The sequence below is a fragment of the Helianthus annuus genome, chromosome 11 (assembly GCF_002127325.2).
Source record: "Helianthus annuus cultivar XRQ/B chromosome 11, HanXRQr2.0-SUNRISE, whole genome shotgun sequence".
Lineage (NCBI taxonomy): Eukaryota > Viridiplantae > Streptophyta > Magnoliopsida > Asterales > Asteraceae > Helianthus > Helianthus annuus.
Genome location: NC_035443.2, coordinates 95,965,339 through 95,990,232, shown reverse-complemented (window position 1 = coordinate 95,990,232; position 24,894 = coordinate 95,965,339). Strand labels below are relative to the sequence as shown.

General features: G+C 36.9%; 1 protein-coding gene across 1 annotated transcript; it reads right to left on the bottom strand.

Annotated features, from left to right (window-relative positions):
* Positions 1-6,085: 6,085 nt before the first annotated feature.
* LOC110883230 (gamma-interferon-responsive lysosomal thiol protein) lies at positions 6,086-11,742 on the bottom strand. Its single transcript, XM_022131039.2, has 5 exons — positions 11,475-11,742; positions 7,013-7,078; positions 6,639-6,779; positions 6,472-6,564; positions 6,086-6,366 (listed from the first exon to the last, which is right to left on the bottom strand). The coding sequence occupies exons 1-5, from the start codon at positions 11,727-11,729 to the stop codon at positions 6,154-6,156; spliced, it is 768 nt and encodes a 255-aa protein (XP_021986731.1). The 5' UTR covers positions 11,730-11,742; the 3' UTR covers positions 6,086-6,153.
* Positions 11,743-24,894: the final 13,152 nt, after the last annotated feature.

The following is a 24,894-nucleotide window of genomic DNA, read 5'->3' as shown; positions in this document are numbered from 1 at the left end:
TCAATAAAGAGTCTCGCAAGCCTAAGATGCCTACGTCTGTTGAACAATACTTATATTTTGTTTTGATCCTCTATGGATTATATTTCGACAATTGTGATACTTTGGTATTACATTCAAAGGTTGAAATATATTTATCTTATTGCTTCCGCTGTGCATTTATATATTGTGTGGTTTGACTATATTGTTGCCAAGTACGTCACGGTAATCCCCCACCAGGCCCACCGGTGATACACGTGGAAATCGGGGTGTGACACCTGAGTTTAAAACTTTCCCTTACTGTTAAAATATAAAAATTTACTGAATATATCAGTAGGCATCAACCCTTATATGGTTAAAATAGTTTTGATACATACTATGCGTTAAAAACGCTTAAAAAGGCGATTTGGAGCCATTTCCGGGTTTTCAAAGGAAAGCTGATGTTTTTATTATTCCAGAATGCTCAAAATATTTTATTTATCATACTAGATCAGTAGAAAAAGGGTTGGCATCAAAAGGATTTGTAAAACTCATTTTATAGCCCTAAAGGGCAAAACCGACAACTACCGAATCAAGCTTAGAACCCTATGTTATGCTCAGCCTAAAAATAAATAAAAATCTCTAAAAATCCCAAAATATTATTTTATATCAGTAGGTAAAAAGTTTGGTTTCAAAAATTTGGGTTTAGATAGGCTATATGCTAATTATGCCGTTTAATTAACAAAAAGCTTTCTAATTACGCTATTGAGCATAACTCCTAATCTAGACCTCAAACTGATGTCAAATTTTAAGGACAAGTTTATAAATAAGTAAAAAACAATTATTGTCCTTTCACATTTTTAAAATTCTCATTTTAGGGCCAAAAGGGCATAACGGTCAACATTTAGGCATTTAACGGAAACATGCATGAACTAGGATTTCTATGGAACCAAGCTGCATAACCTTGGAGGGTTTATACTAACTTATAATATGGTCCTAATGGAATCCAAAGGCATATCTAAACTAAGCTAAATCGGGTCAGAACTGAAAGTCAAAGCAAAAGTCAACTTTTGCGACTTTCGGTTCTGAACCGAGCCTATACTTAGAATTGTCGGGTTGAATCATGCTTAGGCATGTTCAACTAATATTTACCAAGTTATTAAAGTGAGAAAATTGTTTTTATGGCTTTTATATTAATAGTTATGAATTTTATTTAAAACTAACCCGTTTGACTTTTATTTGACCCGACAATTTAACTAAGTAAACGTGGTAATTAGGAGGTGCCCTTTTGAGGGTTAAACACCTACCTAATTAGGGTCACGTAGCCATGTTCGTTGCAAACCATGGCTTGACCAAGCAAAGTCCTACTAATAGTCAAAGCGTTTATCGAAACGTTTTGACTTTTTGGCTTTAAGAGCCAACTAGAATGAACAAAGCAAGGAAGGACACTTACAAAAGGTCCAAGAGGCAGAAGATAACTCAAAAGGAGGTTCCCAAATGGCAAGGATCCTCAGATTTGATTTTGAGAGCAAGATTGAAGGAACTGAGCAATGAGAGCCATGATCAAGGGGGGGGTATTTATAGGTTTTTGAGAGCCGTTAGGATCATTCCTCGTTAAACGGGATTCGATCTCAGCCCTACAAGTATGCCCCTTGTTTTAGAAAACTATGGGTGCATTAAAACCAGCCCCTAGAATCAAGTATGTGAGACAAAAAGCAAAACCAAAGCTGGTTTTTAACATTTCTGTTACTGGAAACAGCTTACGGACCGTAAGGGTCCAGTCATACGGTCCGTAAGGACCAGGCCTGCACACAGCAAGTTTCAAAAGTTGACAATTTTGGCCCCTGCACTTCCAAATGTCATTTCCGACACATCTAAGGCCCGTTAAACCATTTTTAAGGCTCTACAATGATGCCTAAGAATAGGGAACATGAAACATGCTCAAAAATATGTCGGATGTCGGTTCGTTTGGTCGTACAGTCACGTTGTTCGGCTAATTACGACGAAACACGTGACGGACGCGAAAAACGAACCAAATTACGCGACGAATGGGGTTTTATCAAGCCAAACACTAAAATAAAATATTTTAGTGCTTACATTAATTTTTGGGTGTCCGGAGATAATCAGAATGCGAGATATGCGCGAAAGTGCAAACTTGTGCACTTTTTGACACTTTTAGTCCCTGCATGACATAAAAGTTTATTTTTGCGCACCAAACACCTCTAAGCCTATATCTAAGCTATATAAAGGATAAATAGGGTATGTTTAACTCATGGGCATATTCCGGAAGGTCCGTTACCATACGAATCGACATATTTTGCAGTTTGACGCAATTAGTCCTTTAATTGCGCAAAGTAGCGTGGAATGTCGTGTAATGACATCCAAGCCTTCCATGGCCCATAATAGGCATTCCCAAGCATATGTTTAAATATTACTACACTCCCGTTCACTTAAATGGTCACCGAAAGGCGCAGATTCAAAAGTTGACGCTTTAGGTCCCTCTATTGTGCAAACTTGCATATCTCCTCATTTAATAGCATTCAAGCCTCATCTAATCCATATTAGACATTCTTGAAAGTATTATTAAACATCACGATGCTTTGGGTTCGCTAAAAGGTCATTCAGAGGTATAATTAAACATATTGACACTTTTAGTCCCTCTAATTTGCAAAGTTGCGCGTAACTTTACTTATAGGCATAAAAACCTTAGATGGCCAATAGTTGGCATTCCTAGGAGTATAATCAATTATCATGAAGCTCTTGGTTTGTTAAATGGTCACTCAGAGGTAAGAATTAACATGTTGACACTTTTAACCCTTTATTGCGCAAACTTCCAATTAATTACGCAAACGGCTACACTCGATTGACAAGTGGCTCATTTGTGAATATAATCATCTTGATAGGTTATTTTGAAACTTATTTCAGGTATGCTAACACTTCCAGTCCTTTTATTATCAAAGTTTCGATTTTTCGAAAAATTAGTCCCTTAATTTCAGTGTTTGACTTTATTAGGGTTTATTACACGTGTCAATACATCATTGGACGTGATTTTATGAGGTGTTACAATTATTGGGTCATTTATTTGATCACCAATTCGTTTTTTATTCTTAATGGATTAATATTTTAGAACTGGCCAAATTTTGTAATATGTATATGATGTTCACATATGTGCAGGGTAGTGAATGAACTGCTTAGTTAAAGTTATTTTTTACACTTTTAAGAAAAAATCAATCTTATATTCCATTATATATGCATTCAAACTATATTTTATGATCTTTTGTGTCATGCTAATGAACGTTTGATATTTAATGTCTTTGTGGGGCCTTTATTCGGTCTTTGTTAAGTGGTTGCAACTTTTGGCCAAATGTTGAAGACATAGATGCATTATGTATTTTAAGGACAACAAGCAAGCTCCTCCTAGATATCCATTATGTTCATATATGTTCTCTTCTATAGAAAAACCACATCATGCCATAAAGTTTTTTCATAATTAAATGTCTAAATCATATAATTTCACACGGAATGAACCGCACAACTAACTCTAATTTACTCTAGGGATGAGCGTGGTACCGATATCGAAAATCGCCAAAAGCGGGTACCAGTAATGGTACTGAAAATGTTTGGTACGGTACGCCACCGGTACGTTACCGGTATTTGAATGAAAAAATCGGTATTTTCCCGGTACTGTACCGAACCGAAAGTACTGGTACCGAATACTCCAAAAAGTGGGTACCGAATCGGTGCTGAAGATATTTTGGTATGGAAAATTCGGTACTGGTACTGGTACTAAATGCTCGTCCCTAATTTACTTGCTTCTCTTTAAAAAGTAAATGTGGTACGCCACCGGTACGTTACCGGTATTAGAACTAGCCAAATTTTATCTATGTCAGCCAGATAAAATTCCACCCCTAGGTGAATCGCACAATAGCCAACCGCACACCAATAACTCAGCCGCACACTCATTAATGGACCGCACGCCTCTATATTTTGGGCCTCACAGTTGAATAACTGGGGCGCACACTTGATATATGGGCCCGTACATTGGTCAGCTCACACTCTACCAATTTGGGCCGCACACTAGACCAGTCGCACACTGTCTGACTCGCACACTTGTTTCAAAGGTCGCACACTTGTAAGTTTGACCGCACACTTGTAGATTTGACCGCACACTAACTTTGACCGTACACTTTGACCGTACACTGATGAATTTTAAGCCGCACAATTTGTCTGTTCGCACACTTGTCCAGTCACGCAGTTGTGTAAATAAGCCGCACATTTGTGAACTCGTACACTATATTTTCTTTTGAATCCAGCCAATCAATTAATCCCAATAATCTAGGAAACCGTTTGAGAATTATTCTTTTCAAATCTTTTCCACCAAGGAAACTATTCTCAAATTAATTTCTTTTGAAATCCCTTCCAACAATAATTCCTAAGATTCAGCAAACACCCAACAAACACCACCAAAACAGATCGAACCACTGAATCTTCAACTTTTCTTCGCAGTTTTTCACTGTTCTTCAGAAAAATTATCAATGCACTGAAATTTTCAAACAAACAAAAACTTGAATCTGTAAATCAGTCTTGAACCGTACATAAGAGCAAAAGCTCTAATACCAAATGTAGGTCCCCTATTCCCGATGGATCGTCACAAAACTAATAACTAATCAAGGGTGCGGATCCCCTTGATCAATCGATGAACAGAAACAAGAATATAAGATGAAGAACACGAACACAATACTTTCAATCTGGTCTTCAATTGATTATCCAACACGAAGTTTACAATCAATTCAAGACCTACATGAAATCTCTCAGCCACTCTCTATAGATTTCTCACTTAGTCACACAACCAATCTCTGTGTTACTGAAACTCTCTAACCTCAACCTCTCAAATTCATTTTTCTCTCTCTCTCTACGAATTCTTCCTCTAGTTCTCTAACCCCCTAACCCTAATCACAAAACATGTTTATATACCACATGTTTGTGAACTGGGCTTCTAACTGGGCTAGGTCATTCTCCAAGCCTATTACAACAATCAACTCACTAACCAATATGCTAAGCTCATTACAAAATATCCAAAGACTAAATAATTAAACTATTAAGCCGTTGTCATAGAATATGCACCAACACCTTCTTACGCGTTAACCATCTTGTACGGTATCCGCTCTCTCTATATATAATCTAGATCAAATAAGAAAAAAAGTTTCTTTTAATAAATATGTGAAGTAGATCTTGACATCAAGCTTTTCAATGGTTAAAATTAAGGCTATGATAATCTTGTAAGTAAAAAAAAGGTTTTAAACGGTTGAATAGAAAAGCGTCTATCAATGACCTTTTTTTAACTTTTTTTTCAATTGGCTTTACATATAAAGAATTTACGAATTTTGATATATGTTGTGTAACTATAATGTATATGTTGCATAGGTATTCATACGTTTATTGTAACGTTGCGTCATTGTGGTATGTGATTATACAAAGGTATATACCCTCCAGCCGTAATGAGCATTATATGAGCGTGAACAGGCTTTATAATGCCCCAAACACCGCCCCTTGGGCGTTTTAGGGGCATGAAGAGAGAGGGGCGTTTCTAGTATAACACCAAAAGAAGAGAATTTTTTTTGAAAGTAATGATTGAAAGAGAATTAAAGGACATTAACGATTACACATTTTTTGAAGGGGCATTATGATGCTAATATAGCAGAAAATGCTCCTTAGGGGGCATTGACCAAATTCAAATCCCCCAAAAAAAAATCAAACCGGGTACCTCCCAACAATGAACCTCACCAAAGTTGGTAAACCCCCTACCTCAAGCTAGACGAGGTGGCCATCATTGGCTAAATATATACTTATTTGTCATTTTTGTGTTATATGATTCTTATATTTTTACTTGAATCCACACTTATCGATGTTTGCAAAACTGGTATTGGTATTCATTTTCATTGTTTTTAATTAATTTAAAATACATTTCCATGTCTCTTGATTATTGTTTTTAATTAATTTAAAACACATTTCCGTATCTCTTGGACCAAATGAATATTGCGGATCGTAAAAAGCCCAAGTTGGATGCATATGCAAATTGGGCCGCTAGCTCCTAAAAATCACAACTTATAAGCTTATAACTTATAGCATTTCATCCCACAATGTTCCTAGAGTAACATTTGTTAACTTACCATTAACCTTACATAATTTATGTTATGCCTACAATATCATCCAAGAAGCTACTATTGATGAGATGATTTCTGATAGTGTTGCCTTTGAGTTTACACCCTCTTCTCCTTTGTAGGAGACATGATTGAACGATTTTACAGCGTCCGTTGGAGAGGTAATTGGATGGGATACACGGAGGCATGCTTGGGGCATATTAGAACCTTTAAAAGCTTTACAAATGAAACTTATGAAATCGGTGTAATCCTACACGCCACAAAATAATGTCATTTATCAAGATTAGAATCGATGAATGCCAATTGTTTTGAAGGTTAGTTGGTTATAATCGTATGGAGGATATGAAATACTCACGTTGTAAAGTGGTTGCCCATCCACAATGACCCATGGCACGTAATCATGAGGAGGTTCAAGAGCGCTTATTTCATCCGCGTATTGTAGCTCAAGCTGCATAGACCGAGATAAGGATTAGAGCAATGAAATAGATATAAACCTAACATGCGATTTGCAAGAAGACCAACCTTGTGTCCCATACCACTAGTGTAACAATCAATAACGGGTTTTGGATCCAAATTTAATTTCTTAAAACACGTGTTCCACTCAGTATGCTTGTCTTCGTAGCTTAACTTTTCCACGCAATAGACAAACGGATAATGATCGCTCTACATCAGATATACATGTTAGAAAGATCATAAAATCAAATGATTATCCACTAGTTTTTGTCTTATCCCCTTGAAGGTAACCTACACAACAAAAGCTATGCTTTACCTAGTCTCACCTAGTTCCACTGGTTACCATGGTATTGGTGGACCCTGTAGTTTTTCCTAACAGGCTCTCATGATCACCAAAAACAAAATTCAAATGACTCTTGAAAATTGCTAAAAGTGAGTCTTACCACTTGAGGCCAAGCATGAATTGAACAAGCCTCTATAGTATTAAGTAAACACTCCCATCCACCATGCTGCAACATGAATAAAATAAATCTAAGTTACTACATTTAATCCCAGTGTGTTACGGTATAAATAGAATAAGGGCCTGATTGTTAATTGTTTTAAGTAGAATGTCATATTTGAAAGAATAGCCCAACTGATACTAAAGATCGTTTTGCCAGGTCACCTCATCTATTGTATCAAAATATTTATTGCTAAACGCTTTGGCAGATGGAAGAATTCATGAAGCCGAAGAGCTATAGACGAAACTATTTTTTTTATTTGCAATAATGATAATAATAGTTGTATAGCAATTTTATTCTTATAATTTGCATAAGTAAAATGATGCAACTTTCATAAACAAAAAAAACTAAGTAATAGATTGATGATTATTGGGTCGTTTGTTTGATCACTATTCTTTTTTTATTCTTAATGGATTAATATTTTAGAACTGGCCAAATTTTATAATATGTGTATGATGTTTACATATGTGCAGGGTAGTGAATGAACTGCTTAGTTAAAGGTCTTCTATAGAAAAAACCACATCATCATGATTTGTGAGAAGGTAAAATTATCAAAGTAATGAAATTTTATTAGGAGATACTACTACTAATCCAATTACTTCGGTAAACACTAGATGCCATAAAGTTTTTCATAATTAAATATCTAAATCATATAATTTCACACGGAATGAACCGCACAACTAACTCTAATTTACTCTAGTGATGAGTGTGGTACCGATATTGAAAATCGCCAAAAATGGGTACTAGTAAAGGTGGGACTGTCAATGGTCAATGACATCTAATAAGGATTACTAGAGGCCAATATCAAACTTCTTTTTAAAACCATAATGTGAATATCCTGTTATGTACACAAATATGTTCATGCTTACAAGTTCCAAAAGCAATTAACGTACACAAATATGCTCATGCTTATAACTTCCAAAAGCAATTAAGTGTGTGTATTTGTTAAACAACGATATAATAAATAAAACCTGTTTTGGACACGTGTCACTTTTTTTCCTGCTTAATTCCTCAAAACTATTATGGGTCAAGACATGGTGCTTTGGATTTTTTAAAAACTCGACCCTGTTTTTATTACCCCAGCCTTCTTTTCTCATATTCTCTCACAAACGTAACAAAAAAAAAATATCAATTCTCTTTCTCAATCGATGCTGCCAAGATCTTTCATTTTACTTTTTAACTGGTAACTATCGATTATGGAATTGATCTATTATGGTACATATATATATATAGCTTCAATTAATAACCAATATTATTTGTAAATTACTATATATAACATTTGGAGTAGGTTCTTATCTACAGTACAAAATGAAGCCTTTGATTGATATGTTTAAATTTATGATTCATGTTTTTTTTTTTTTTTAAATTTTAGCGTTTGGTGATTAGTGTGGTTTTTACAGGCCTATCTTCACACAGTGTAAAATCTACAATTTATTTTTTCCTTATATATGTTTGTATTTTTGAAAAAGTTGGAATCATGATATAAGATTGTTATAGCCAAGGTTTAGAAAACCGGAAATGAGTTTCGAGGCGTTTTCCCTTCGCCTCACGAGGCAGAATTAAAAAATAAATATAAAAATTATATATTTTATAAAAATAATAATACTAACTTAATTCATTATCAAATTCGTCAAAATCACCAAAAACACAAATAAAAATGACATAAATTGCTTGAAACTGACACAAAAAGTCAAAAACGAGTATCAAAAATCCCTGGCAGAATTGTTTTTTGGGTGTTTCGCTGCTTTGAGGCGCACGCCTCAACCGTTTTTTAAAACCATGGTTATAGCCCATATATTACATTTGTTACGATCAGAAAAAATGTAGGAGTCTAAGATTTGGTTACAACAAAGTTAGAATGCAATGCAAGGGGAAACTTATTTTTTAGTTGTTTTTCCTTTTTCTCATACAATTCGTATGTATGAGCGGGGTTGATGAAACCAGAAAAACCGTGAAGCTATTTGAGTTTATTTGGTATGATAAATATGTACTCTGTGTTTTTATGTACAAAGATTCATTAAAAATCTACTACATGTTTTGAATTTGAGAGGGGTTATAAATTAGGGTTCTTGATCCCAAATTGGGGATTTTGGTTTAATCAATTAAAAGTAATTTAATTGCAAAGATTGACATCATGAAAGAACCCTATAACCATACATATTAGAATTTCAGTGTCCTTGAATGAGCATTTTTAAGGAATGTATCAGGTGTTTGTTAAGAAGAAATTTACCATTTTGATGTTTTGATACCATTACATAACACTTGAGTAGAATCTGATTTTTGTGAGTGAAAAACTCACAGTTTTGATGTATATGAACACTTCAATAAGCTACATATTTATCAATTGTATACCAAGGTGTTTGTCACTATTTCTAACGGGTCAAAATATGAAATGGCCAAAAGTATTATGATTTTATTTAATACAAGAAAGGATATTTTGATTGTAAGTCGCACATATTTTGTTTTGACGAATAGTATAGTTGTATTAGAACTGCGACGAAGGAATATGAACCCAATATAGAAAAATATACTTTGAGTTGTCTGGAAGCTAATCAAAGATTTGACTTTAGGAAGTCAAAAGGTGAAGGAGGTTGATCTCTAAGTAGGAGCGTCGTCGTCTAACAAAGGTATGTTTACATTTTTATTCTATATCTAAAAATGTAACTGTTGTCTTCGTTATAGTTAAAATCGATTTCTAATTGCAATTTAAAATCTTTGACCCGTTATGGAAGTTTTGAAAAAAGAAAATGAGAAATGTAAGGGTTTAACAAATATATACGAAGTTGTAAAAGCTTGTAGCTTCAATATTGAAGTGCGATTGTTGGATAAAGTTATTAGAACTACAGTAACTCAGATTTGTTTATAATATTTCATTTTATTGTAGGTTTTTGGGCATGCGATTGTTTCTTATATATGTTTTACCTCTTCAGGTTTGGTTGCTGCTTTTCCACAAATATATCTGTATGTATTTTTGTTTCTCACCTAATTGCGCTTTGTCATTGGGTTTATGTTTCTTAGGATTTTTCTATCGGATTGGGCCTGGCCCATGTCATTTTATGCAAGTGGTGGAGTGATCTATGTCTCTCTGCTACTCTGATTCTATACTTTTCTTAGAAAAACATAGATTTAGTTTACATCATTTCATGCAATGTAGTTAGTTATATATAAATAAATGATGTTCCATGTGTATTGTAATTTTAATTTTTCTTAAATGTAATATGCACTTTCTTTTTTCATTATTATATTATTATGTCTTATACAACTTCAAATTTTAACACGTCTATCACACGAGTAGATAACCTAGTAATTAATATATCATGCTCGATAATTTAATTTTGATTAGAGGTTCTAATATATTAGTCGAAACCATCTATAACAGTATGACAAGTTAACTGTTCGGTTAAATTTGCAACTTATAAAGCTGATTGTATAAAGTCTGCTATATATTTAGTTTATTTTAAATATATTATTATGATTTCAATATTTTTTGAAAAGAAAAAAAAATAAATATAGTTCAAATAGCCAAAATGAATTGTTTAACCGTCAAAGCAGCCGAACTGGCGAACCAACCGAGCCCAACAGGTTTTTATTGTTCCTAAACCTTAGTTAGCGGTTTGGCCCGAACTTTTTCACACACATTAATTAGATATTAACGAATGTAAATGAAATCTTCAAATCAGAATCATGTTTGGCTTAGCTTTTCAAAACAATTTATAACTTTTTAGAAAAGTTAATAAGTTACAATGAAGTGATTTATTGACTTTTCCCCTCATAAAATATTTTCATCCAAACATTTTTTTAACTTTTCAAAAAGGTCAATAAGCTAATAAGTCACTAAAATAAGTACTCTCGAACACCTACGAATCAACGAAATAAGAGAAACTGGAAAAAAATATTGAAATCATGACGACATCACGTGAAACAACCACTTACTTAAACTAAGAGTAAATTACGATTTTGGCCATGTGGTTATATCACTTTTACCCTTTTAGTCTAAAAAATTTTTTTTTAACATCTGAGCCCTCAACATTTTTTTTTCTAACTTTTTTGACCTCTAACGTTTTTTTTTTTTCTTAACCATTTTGGCCCCTAACATTTAATGGATGGTGTTAATGTTAGGGGCCAAAGGGTTAGAAAAAAAAACGTTAGGGACTCAGATGTTAAAAAATTCTTTTTTCTTGCTAAAAGGGTAAAAGTTATATAACCATAGGGCCCAAAATCGTAATTTACTCTTTAAATTAATTTTAAATTTGTATATTAAAAGTAAATCTTATAAATTGTGCCACCGATCAAAATCACAAAAGCAATCTGCTATTTGCACAAATGGCATAACTTAAACAACAAAATGATCAAATCAAATTAAAATCATTGAAAGCAAATTTTGATCCGGATCGGATAAACAAACCTGGCAAACAATTGTACCATTGGAAGTGATCTTAGCGTTTCCATAGGGACTAAGCTTGAGATCAACTACCGAAATCAATCCGTTAACGAATATCTTATACAGCTCGTTCACTATGAAATCCGCACAAGCCGGACACAGAGCTTCGTAGTATAATGTCAACTTCACTTTTTCTTCACTAGCAACCGCGACTGGCGCTGACAAGCCATGCGCAGCGATCAAAAGAAGAAGAACAACATGTGATCGATGAGAGTTCATCTTACTTAGCTTAAGTGTTGTTTTGTTAAGCTAGTGCACCGTGAAGAAAAACTTCGGTGCATGTTTATGATGCTTGTGTAGCTAATATTTACCCTTGTTATAGGATTTAATTACAAGGTTACCACTGTGTATTTACTTTTTTTAGGCAAACCAAGGGTGAGATCGTCCACTTGCAAAAAGGAGTGATGTCACTCTTTTAAAATCGGACTGGTGGCGGTTGGATTAGCAGTTAATTGAGCTAGCGGGGCTCTGCAGCAGATTTTTGGTTGGTTTTGTTTTGGTTCGGTATGATACCGACACAATACATCAACCAAAAATGATATATCCAAGACGATATTGACATACATTATATTTTGTTTCGACAAACCATAAAAACGAATATCGGTATGGTATCAATGTTGTTCGGCGGTGCGTTCGTCATGGTACCATTATCGTACTGGCACTCACTATAGCTTACAGAATAAAAAAATACTCAATTACGTATACAACTCCGTTTTCAACGAATTTTTTATCGCTACATCGAGAAAACCAAAAAAAAAATGCATTGGCCAGTTCGAATAATACTTTTATCAATTTGTAGATAAAAAAAAAGCTCGTTGCTACAGTATATTTTCGAAATTTTATAAAACATTATTTCATATTACTAAAATAACGAAAAAGACGAATGACATCTATCTATATAAAAAAAACTAAACCGATGCAGCTTTGATGGCATAGACGATTTTGCTTCGACCACTTGTCTATTCACAACTCGGTTTTCAGTAAAAATTATATCTAGATGTAGATAAGCACATCGCAAACAGATAACTTTATATAAAAACAACTCAACCAGGGCAGATTTGATGATATGTACGTTTGTGCTATTATCACTTCTACATTACTATTTGTAATTCGGTTTTAAGTAAAAGTGTTAAAGATATTAGCATTCTCAGTTTTAATACTTTTCTACTTTTATTTTATTTTTTTCTTTAACCTGTTATCTTTCTTTTTTGCAAGGTATGGGCTGCTTCTTTGGGCTCCAGCTATGGGCCTGGATTGCTTCTGTTGTGCCTGCTGTCTCCAGCTGGAGATGTCGAAAACCCAGCTAAGGGTTCCTTTGCTATTTATTCCCTGTGTCTATTGGGGGTAAAGAGACACAAAAGACAATCAGCCTCTTTTTGATAAATACACAGCAATACACAGCAGTCTCTATTCGCACGTTCTTCGCGACATTATCAGCGGCTTTGCCGACTTCATTTGTGCTTCATCTTTGATGTCCTTTGTTTCATCAGTCAATCAATTGTGATGACTGAATCATTTGTATTTTGAATAGATTTCTGTTAATAAAGTTCATATCTTCCGATTGTGTCATTTAGACTGAGTTTTCTGATATGGTATCAGAGCTCAAAGGGTGATTCTCGATCACTTGGTCGTCTCCGCTGCAGATCATCGTTGATTAATCTATCTCTGTTCATCTTGAGCTCTGTAATAAGGGTCTCTAGATCGCCTTCGGATTTGGGTGTTTCGGCTGTACGTGGGTCAGATCCTGTTCAAGGGAGAAATACTCTTCGTAAAGCTTCGGATTGTCTTCTTTGCCTCACAGTCTGTAACCCTAAGTGAAGGTTACAACTGTTAGTTTACTATTTGGCGAACCCTAACTTGGGAAATCCCCTCGGTGAGATCTTTCTGGGTTTTTTTCGTTTTATTGGGTTATAGATTAGCGGCTTCGTTGTTTATTGTTTTGTTTGGCCGATTCTTGGTTCATTGTTTGCTTCTGTTGTTTATTTATTTGGTTTTTTTTCTGGTTTTCTGGTGTCTTAGTTGATTGTTTTGACTGTGACTTGATTATTATCTTTACCTACTTGCTGGTCCTGTGTTAATTATTATTTTATCTGGTTTTGTGTTCTTTCTTGCCAGTCTTGTGTTCCGTTCTACCTGATATGGGGGATAAAACAGAAAAATCCGAGTCATCTGTCACTTTGATTAGTAAACTTGATGCTAGTGATCCACTTTATTTGCATGCTAGTGATTCCAGTGGTCTGACTGTTGTTAATATTAAGTTGAAAGGAACAGAAAATTATGTCGTATGGTCAAATGCTATGCAACTTGCTTTAATGGCTAAGAATAAAATAGGGTTTATTGATGGATCTTGTAAAAGGTGGATGTCTTAGCTAGTCAATGGGATAGATGCAATTCAATTGTTTTAACGTGGATTTTGAACTCTGTTTCTGATGAACTGTATGTCGGTCAAGTTTATTCTAAACTCGCATCTGAGGTGTGGGATGATCTTAAGGAAACTTATAATAAAATAGATGGCTCGGTTGTATTTGGTTTATTTCAAAAAGTTAACTCGGTCAGCCAAAGTGGTACTAGTGTCTCTGAATATTATCACAGAATTAATACTATGTGGAAACAATTTGACGCTATGCTACAATTGCCTTCTTGTACTTGCCATGCTTCTACTAAGTTCAATGAATTTAATCAGTTAATTAAACTCATGCAATTCTTGATGGGATTAGACGACGTTTATCAACCAGTTAGAACAAATCTTTTAACAAGAGATCCTCTTCCAACTGTCAAAACTGCTTTTTCTATAATATCTAGAGAGGAATCACATAGGGATTCAAATAGTTCCTCTAAGGTTCCTAATGTTGGGTTTGCTGCCAAATCTAATCAATTCAATGAAAATAAAAAACGTTTTAACAAAGGTTCTAATCCCAACTTAAAGTGCACTCACTGTAATAAGATAGGACATGTGGTGGATAAATGCTTTGAGCTTCATGGATACCCACCTAATTTTAGACCACGACCCAATCAGAATAACAATCAATGGTCTAAGCCTAATAGTTCTGCTAATTCATCTATAAACAGTACTGTTAATCACTCTGTAAGTGACAAATCTGTTAGCAATTCTTTGAACTCTCTCACTTCAGAACAGTTCTCTAAGCTTCTAGGTTTGCTTAATGAGAAAAAGACTGATGATGGATCTAAGACAAATGTTGGAGGTAAATGTCATAATGTGAATGCTTCTTTAGGTTGTTACAAGAGGTCTTATTGTTTTAAAAGTAAATCTTGGTCACATAATAATATGAGTTGGATTATTGATTCTGGTGCTAATCAGCACATGATTATGTCAAGTGAAAATATGTTTAATAAAGTTGACATTTCTGGTTATAATATAACTGTTAAACACCCTAATGGTACTGATGCCAAAGTTACTACGATAGGGTGTTACAAATTATCCAACTCTGTTATATTAAAAGATGTCTTTGTGGTCCCTGAGTATTGTGTCAATTTGATCTCTGTGCATAAATTAGCCAAGGATAATCAACTTAGGGTTGTGTTTGATGAAGATACTTGTTATATTCAGGATTTGTACTTAAAGAAAACCCTGGTGACTGGTAGACAAACTGATGGTCTTTATTTCTGTGGTAATTCTTTCAATTATGTGATTGCTTGTTTTAATAAAGCTGAAACTATAAAGCTCTGGCACTCAAGGCTTGGTCATCCTGCCGATCAAGTCTTAAATGTTTTAAATTTTAAATCCGATAAAACAAATACTGAACCCTGTGAAGTTTGTCATAAAGCAAAACAACACAAAGTCCCTTTTCCTTTAAGTGAACATAAAGCTTCTAGCATAGGTGACTTAATTCACTTAGATGTTTGGGGTCCCTATAAGGTACCAAGCATAGAGGGATTCAAATACTTTCTCACTATTGTTGACGATTTTACTAGGTCCGTTTGGGTATATCTTATGAAATCTAAGGCTGAAGTTTTTGAAAATATTTAAAGTTTTTATAATCTTGTGAAAACTCAATTCGAAGTAAATATTAAAGTGCTTAGGAGTGATAATGGAACTGAATTTGTAAATTCTCAAATGACCAACTTTGTTAAATCACATGGAATTATTCACCAAACATCTTGTGCTTACACTCCTCAACAAAATGGTGTTGTTGAGAGAAAGCACAGACATTTACTCAATGTTGCTAGAGCTCTATTGTTTCAGTCTGGCGTTCCTTTAAAATTCTGGTCTGAGTGTGTTCTCACTGCTTCATATTTAATTAACAGGACACCTTCTTCTGTGTTAAATGGTAGATCTCCATATGAGTTACTTTTTGGATTTGAACCTTCTCTTAGTCACTTGAAGATTTTTGGTTGTTTATGCTTCTTTACTGTTTTGAATAATCCTGATAAACTTGATAAAAGAGCTGAAAAATGTATTTTTATGGGGTATTCAAATTTAAAAAAGGGCTACAAGGTTTGGAGTCTAGATCAGAAAAATTCATTTTTTCTAGGGATGTCAGTTTTTACGAAACCGTTTTCCCTTATAAAACTAAGTTGTTTTCAAAATCTGATCTAGACTACACTAATTTCTTAAATAATTCAAACTTTTTTGATCTTTATGAATCTTCAAGTGACATAAATCCCGATGATGATGAGAAGGTGGAAACTGATTCAGCTACTGTGACTCAGCAACACAGTAGTTCTAATGAATCAACACCTCCTGTTGATACCCAGCAACCATCCTCTGCTGATGGTATGGCTGATAATCAACAAGTGTATGAGTCTGAACCTAATCCTGTGAGGGCTGAGTCTAGTAGTAGCAATGAAGAATCAAACCTTCCTGAGGGTACTCACACTACTACTAGAAAAGCTACTAGGTCTGTGTCTGTTCCTAAGAAATTTGGAGATTGTGTGGTTGAAGGGAAAGTCAAGTTTGGATATGAAAGAGTTGTTAATTATGCTAACTTACCTCCTGATAATATTTGTTTTGCTTCAAATGTTAATAAAATTCTTGAACCTAGTTCATATCAAGAAGCTATTAAGGATACTAATTGGGTGAATGCCATGAATGAAGAGCTTAGTGCTCTTCATGGTAATAATACTTGGTCTATTGTTGATCTTCCTAAAGGAAGAAAACCCATAGGCTGTAAGTGGATCTTTAAGGTTAAATATAAATCAAATGGAGAAGTTGAGAGGTATAAAGCTAGGTTAGTAGCTAAAGGGTTTAATCAAAGAGAAGGAATAGATTTTGATGAAACTTTTTCCCCCGTTGTGAAAATGGTAACTATTAGGTGTATAGTCAGTCTATCTGTTCAAAATGATTGGCCTCTTTATCAACTAGATGTTAATAATGCCTTTCTCTATGGAAATTTAAAAGAGGAAGTTTACATGTCTATGCCTAAAGGTCTGAATGATAATCATCTTAATAAGGTGTGCAAGTTAAACAAATCCTTGTATGGTCTAAAACAAGCTCCCCGAATGTGGAATGAAAAACTTGTAAATGTCCTATTGAAAATTGGGTTCTATCAATCCAAATGTGATTATTCTATGTTCATAAAGTCTGATGAAAACATTTTTATTGTTATGCTGGTTTACGTGGATGATATCATCCTAACTGGTAACAACAAACAAGAAATTGACAATGTGAAAAGGCTTTTACAGTCTGAGTTTAAAATCAAAGATTTAGGTCTTCTAAAGTTCTTTTTGGGAATTGAAGTTATTAAAACTCAAGAAGGAACTTGTTTAACTCAAAGAAAGTATTGTATGTATTTATTAAATGAGTTTGGTATGAGTGGATGTAAACCGGTTTTCATGTCCTATTGAACCAAACTACGTTGTTATAAATTTGTGTAAAAAGGAAGAAAATAATTTTGTTAATGTTAATGAATATCAAAGGCTGGTTGGGAAACTAATTTACCTGTCTCATACCAGACCTGATATAGCTTATGCTGTTCATTTTCTTTCTCAATATATGCATAAGCCAACTATGGCTCACTCTCAAATTGCGTTCAAGTTGTTAAGGTATTTGAAAGGTGCTCCTGGTACTGGTTTAATGTTTAAAAAAGGTGACAAGTTTGAATTGTCTGCTTATGCTGACTCTGATTGGGCTAAGTGCATTGACAGTCGAAGGTCAGTTACAGGTTTTTGTATATTTCTGGGAAGGTCCTTGGTTTCTTGGAAAAGTAAAAAACAAAGTGTTGTATCTAGATCCCCTGCTGAAGCAGAATACAGGTCTATGTGTGCTGCCTTATGTGAGATAATGTGGCTGGTTAACATCTTACAAGAATTGCAGGTTAAAGTCACTTTGCCTATTGAGTTAAGATGTGATAACACTGCTGCTTTGTCCATAGCCGCAAATCCGGTTTTTCATGACAAAACCAAACATTTTGAGATCGATTTGTTCTTCCTTCGTGAAAAAATTGCCTCTGGTATGGTCAAAACAATTGGGGTTTCTTCCTTAAATCAATATGCGGATCTTTTTACTAAAGGGATACAACCCGTTGATCATCTCAAAATGTGTAAGTGTTTGGCTCTCTCCAATCCTTTTAGTATTAAAACTGAGGGGGGGGGGTGTTAAAGATATTAGCATTCTCAGTTTTAATACTTTTTTACTTTTATTTTATTTTTTTCTTTAACTTGTTATCTTTCTTTTTTGCAAGGTATGGGCTGCTTCTTTGGGCTCCAGCTATGGGCCTGGATTGCTTCTGTTGTGCCTGCTGTCTCCAGCTGGAGATGTCGAAGACCCAGCTAAGGGTTCCTTTGCTATTTATTCCATGTGTCTATTGGGGGTAAAGAGACACAAAAGACAATCAGCCTCTTTTTGATAAATACACAGCAGTCTCTATTCGCACGTTCTTCGCGACATTATCAGCGGCTTTGCCGACTTCATTTGTGCTTCATCTTTGATGTCCTTTGTTTCATCAGTCAATCAATTGTGATGACTGAATCATTTGTATTTTGAATAGATTTCTGTTAATAAAGTTAATATCTTCCGATTGTGTTCATTTAGACTGAGTTTTCTGATAAAAAGTTATATCTAGGCGTTAATAAAAATAAGCATGTCATAACAACATACTCGGAATTTTAAAACATCATATTTTGAAAGTTATAAGCAAACAACAATACAACCACTGGGATTTTTGTTATCAGTACAGACGAGCCCGGTTTCCACCATGATAATTCCTATCCGGTCCACCGTCTCTGTGTCTATCACCACCACCATAAACAAACAAATAATGTTAGTACAGTGATCGTGAAACAACAAAATGTTGAGGAGACACTGTCGAGCCGTTTAAAGTAACTGAAGCTATAGAAAAGGTGTTCTGACTAGAAGCGCGGAATAGCTAGACATCGTATTTTCCTCTTTATAACAAGAAAACGATACATTAACCACGTGTAGGGTTAATATGGTGAAGAACATAATGAATTATCACACGTACCCTTGACCATATGCAGAAGGAGCTCTTGGAGCAGATTTCTCAGCCATTGCAACACTAATTTTGTTGCCTCGCAGCTCATAATCTAACAGATAATATAAATTTAGATGTGTGTCGAAAATAGACAAGATTGTACAAATCAACCTTTATGTTTGCCTCAAACTGCACTTTATACCTTTCACTATGAAATCGCCAAAAACCAACCTTTATGTTCATGTTTTGATACATGGTTTAACCTTTACCACTAACCCCGTTAGATTTTTTGGTTAAGTTATTTCCCGTGCTTTGCATGTGATGGTATTTTAGTCTTTTAAATCCTTATTTTCTTTTCTATTTTTGTTTCATCAGTAAAACATCAAAAGTCAAATATTGTTTGATTTCCTTTTAATCTTTGCACATACACACACAACAAAATCAATGATACATCAATTAACCTACTGCAACCTCGAATATTCAATTTCCGTAACTCACGATACAAACTGGTTATCGACGCGAACTTTTTATCAATCTGCATATGATTATAATACAGATCCAGAGTCTTAACATTCCGCAAACTCTGAGCTAATTCCACAAGCAATCCGGTTTCTCGTTTAATAACATCACAGTTGGTTAAAGCTAGTTCTTCAAGGCTATTACTCAAACCTAACCCTAGGGTTTTCAATCATTCACCTGTAACCATAGCACAACTCTACAACCGAAGAACACGTAATTGATCGAATTTCGCACCGATTTCGATCAAATGAATGTCGTCTAAATCCAGAGGCAATCGAAGGTCAAGTTTTTGTAAATTACAATTCGTTTCATGGATGAAATGAAGCAAACTCTCTCTGTTACCGCCATCATAAATTAACAAAGATGATAATGAGTTTGAACAATTCAAGCTCGTGAAGGTTCGTCAATCGTGTTATGAAGCGCGAAAACGGCCGATTACCGCCGATGCCGTTACAGTTCTCAAAAACAAGCTTCGTTAGGGTTTCGAAACTGCAATTTCTCCATAGCCAGTTCAGAGCGTAATCATCCGCTCGTATTCCGATCAAACTGGTCGATTGTAACTGCAAATCAGTAGTACTATTGGAGGTGATGTGATCAGAAACGGTTTCCGATGAGCCGTTTCCAATAACGGTTAACGTTAGGATTTTGAGACAGTTGAAAGCGGTTAAGAAGTGAAGAGATAGAATCGGTCTAGATAGGATAACTGAAAGACAAGAGAGAGAATGACATGAGGTAGAGAGAGAAAGTAACTGAAACAAAGAGACAGGACCAGTGGTGGTGGATCTGGCCAGTGGTAGTTATGTAGGGGTGGTTGTCGGTGGTGTGTGACTCCGTGGCGGTGGCCAGAAGCCATGGTGGTGGTGGCGGTGGCGGTGGTTTTCTTTAATTACTGAAAGAGAGATAGAAAGAAAGAGATATAAAGGGAGAAAGAGTATAGGGTGAGGGTGGGGGTGGGGTGTAGGTGGTTTTTTATTAATAAAAAAAATATTGTTTTAGTTTAAAAGTAAAAGACTTAAATGCCCTCACGTGCAAGGCATGTGAGTCCATTTAACTGAATTTTTTTGACGTAGTTAGTGCTAAAGGTTGAACCATATATCAAAACATGAACATAAAGGTTGATTTTTGCCGATTTCATAGTGAAAGGTATAAAGTGCAGTTTGAGGCAATCATAAAGGTTGGTTTCTGCAATTTTGTCTCGAAAATATGCAATAACATAATCTAGAAGAAATTTGAGAAAAAAGGGTGTACTGTTATAGAAGCCACCATCTTTGTGGTCATTTGATACGACCCGACCCGCAAAGAGACCCGTCAATATCCATTCCAACTCCTCCTTTATTTTAACTATATCTTTCAGTTTGCATTTTGTATTTAAGAAGGTTTTGAGTTAAATGTAAGGAAGAAGAAAACTGAAGCAAACTATTGCAATCTTGTTCTTTATCTATTTCTTTGAGTCTAACCCACTCAACGGGTCTTGGGAGATGCTGATGGGGGACAGGCGTCCACATAACTATACAATTCGAAGCTCTCAATGCTACCATCTCGAACCTTACCATTGTTGTCACCAAGAATATGGAGGTCTCACCCTCAACCCATGCTGAATTCCGACCCACGACAACTCTACTACCGACACAGGCCTCAACTCCATTTGCACAATCAACGACCATGTCACCAAAATCATCGGCAACCTCAAAGTCAACAACATCATCACCAACTCCGTTCCTACCTTTAGGTATAAAGAAAATGGTGTGTTACTGATGAAACAGTGGTTAACCAGGAGAGGTTAATTCACTGGTCTCGTCAAGTAGGGTTAATCCCTTCTTTCCGAAGATCGGTGGCTGGACCGTCAGCTGGGCTGTCTCCTGCACAAGGAAAACACACCGTGACTCGTAACAAGGAGGATGGGGTGGGGGTGCTCCTTGTTACCACTCTCCAGCGTGAGAATCCGTAATTTGCTTGGGAAGCAAAGTGTGTGATAGTAGTAGTTGTGAGGGAGTTGAGAAGCGATGCCTCAAACCTGGTTTGGGATGGGTATTTATAGCCGAGGAGTGAAGGAGGGTGGTTGAGTTGACAGACTGACTATGCGCCGCCCTTATGCAGGTGTGTCAGGCTTGTCGGCTGTGGAGGTGAAGCCACGTCCCACTTCGGTGTCAGTCTGTTGCTTACGTATGGGCTGACAGGCGACTGTCATTGGTGCCACTTGCACTGCAGTGTCAGTCCCACTTGCCTTGTGGGCAGGATGCGGTGTCGCGCCGCATCGCTGCCTGTGGTAACCGCTGTTGTTTCCATGTTCCCAATCTGGAAAAGATTGTGGGATGCGATGCTAGGCCGCATCGCCGCTTATGCTGACTGTTGCTGTTGTCTAGATTCCTTGTCATGACGAAAGTGTTCATAGGATGCGGTGCTAGGCCGCATCGCTATGCGTACACCCGTTTTCATACACAAGGTAAAGAGATATTCATAGGATGCGGTGCTATGCCGCATCGCTATGTGTGGTTCCTGACTTCCTTATCTTTTGTATTGAATTCTTTGTAAATGTACTATCAGAGGATGCTGCCCTTTGAAGAATATTCGATCTGGAGTTTGAGGGCAAGGTGGAGGTGCTTGCATGTGCGGAAGGTGAAGAAGGTTTTAACCTAACCATTCGCAACAACTTCCGCATTCCTGATCGCGGTGCGATGCAGGCACCACTGCCGGAAGGCAAAGGTATAGTAGATAATTTTTATTCTTGCTTTGTAAAGAAAATGGCCCTGCTGATCTGCTCGTTTGATGGTTTACATGCAGGTGATATTGGGGCCCTGGAAGATTCTTACGCGAAGGGTGTTCCTAAAAAACAGGTAGAGAAAACCGTGTAGTTTCATCAGAGGAAAAAGCATGAACCTGCTATTGTTCCTCATTTGGTGCCACAGACGGCAGGTATCTCTCGTACTAGTTTCCGTATATACACCGATTACGTGGTAGTGTCTGACACCCTTGAGGGTTTGGGTGTTCCAGGTGGTGGTGCGGGTGCAGGCGGTACCTCTGCTGGTTCTAAACCTGCTGGTGAGAAGAAAAGGAAAGTACAGGAGAAGGCTGCTGGTGCTGGCGAGAAGAAACGTCCGAGGTTGCAAACGAAACGGACAACTGCTGTCTCGTAGCCGAAGCCTGCGGTTGTGGCTGGTAAGTGAATCATAACCTTACAAGTGTTTGTCACTGTAACTTGTAATTGATAGTTATTTTTGCTTTGTTCGCAGAACCGTAAGATGGAGGTTTCTCCTTGTTTGATGCTCCTCTTTCCCCCACGCATGACGCGGCTGCGGATGCGGGGGTTGACAAAGAGTTTACAATAAACCCTTCTGTCAAAGTGGTTACTGAGCTTTCTATGCAAGCAGAGGATGTTGGGGAGAAGACGCGGATCAAATTTTTGATACGGTGGACTCTCATGATAATCTGATCCCTCCGGGAGATAATTTGAACCTGAAGTTTGCTGATGCTGAGAAGCAAAAATCTCCTGCCGCCGAGAAGGCTTCCGGTTCTGCCTCTGGGGGTACGGGTTTTGAAGGTCCCTCCATTCAGCCTGGGGAGTCTGAATTGGAGTTCTACTACCGTACCTATACGGAAGACCGTAGTGTGAACTACCATCGTCCCCCTTGGAGCGTTATGCAAGGGGATGATATTTCAAATGATCCTTCCGCTTGCAAGGAGATTTTGGGTGGTTTGGGCACCCCGTTTGAGGTTTTTCGGGCCCGCGGTTTGCCCTGTGAGCATCGGATCAACCAACTCTCGTCCATGCTTGTTGGGAGTTCCATAATGGCGAATGCCATTATGGAAGACTACAAGTTGCTGGGACGCAAGGAGGAGGAAAATGCTCGCTTGCGGGCTGAGGCTGAAGCGTTGGTGAAAGCTGCTCGGGAGGGTGCGGAGCAGCTTGAAAGGGAGAAGGCTGCTTTTGAGCAGTATAAGCAGACTGAGGAGTGGGCTGCGACTGCTGGCCTTAAACAAGTTCGTACTCTTGCCAAATTGCTTTCTGATGAGCGCAAGATTTGGAAAGAATCGCTTTCTGATGAGCGCAAGAGTTGGAAAGAATCTTGGGCAAAACAGAATGAAAAGCTGTTTCGTGTTCGTCGGGAGCTCACTAATGTCAAGGCAGCGAATGCTGCTTTGGTCAAGGAGAGGGCCGCAGCTGAGGCGGTTGCCAAAGAGGCCAAGGAGGCGGAGGTCCGCGCTGCCAAGGCTCTTGAAGAGGCAAATGCTGACTGCACCAATTTAAACAAAACTGTTGAGGGCCTCCAGGTATGAGTTGCTTTTGCTCTTGAATTTGTATCTATGTTTCACAAGTATGATTGATTATCTTTGTATACTTGTGTTTTCTTTGTTGTTGAAAGGCTGAAGTGCAGAACCGGGTGACCATTATTGAGGAGGTCACTGCCCGCGCGGCTGAAGCTGAAGCGCGGGTAAGGGAGGCTGCTGAGGCTAGAGATAGCCTAACTTCCTCCTTGGATCAGCTGAAGGCAGATCTTGATTGGATGCGTTATCATGGTATTGGGCATGTAAGTATCCGTTGCCTTTGCTATCTTTAGGTTTGCCTTTGCGAAACTTATTACTTGTTTTTTGCAGATTGTTGGAACCATCCTTGACGCACCTGAGAACGCAACTGCTGTAGAGGAGCTTAAACGGCGCGCGTAGGAGGCTGGTTTTAAGGCTGGTTACAACCGATGCATTAGCCATATGAACCTCTTATCCCAAGGCAAATTTACCGATGAAAGGTCTGGGTTCCATGGCGTAGATACTGAAGCGCGGTATGCTGCAGCCATTGATGCGTACAACAACCTGTCCATTTCCGCCATTAATGATATTGATAACTATTTGGAGGCGAAGGATTATGTGGACCGCTTGCGGTTATTGTATGGTGATCCTGAATAGGTAGAGGAGGAAGAGACCACGGGCGGTGGCAAGGGTGATGCGGGTACCAGTGGTACAAAGAAGGATTAGGTTGGCCTGCGTGCCCTTTTTGGTTTCCTCCTTGATGTAAATGTTAGAAAACTTTATGTAAATCTCTTGTGCACCGCATAGGTGTAGAAATTTTTTGAATACAAAGTTTAATCGTTTTGTTCAATTTGTACAAGTGTTTTTTACTACTTGCATGTTTGAACTTGTATGAGTTAATGTTATTGTGAATAGCATTAAATCTGAATTTGCCTTTTGCATATCTAGGTGATATGCAAGTATGTGCGGCTCAAAGTGTGTAAATTTTTTTTTTTACTTGCTTTGTGTGAGCGCATATATGGGTAACTCTGTTGGCTGTAAAGCGCAGTTGAGTATACTCTATACCTTTATCGTATGAGTATTAGTCAATTCCTGTTTTCATCCCGTTAAGGTTTAGGAATTGTGTAGGTTTTGTGAAAACCGTATGTGCGTATCCAGCCGGATAGACATTTAACGTTTTGCCTTTGCTGGCTTATTACAATATTTGTGTGTGGTTACCACTTTGTGTGGGT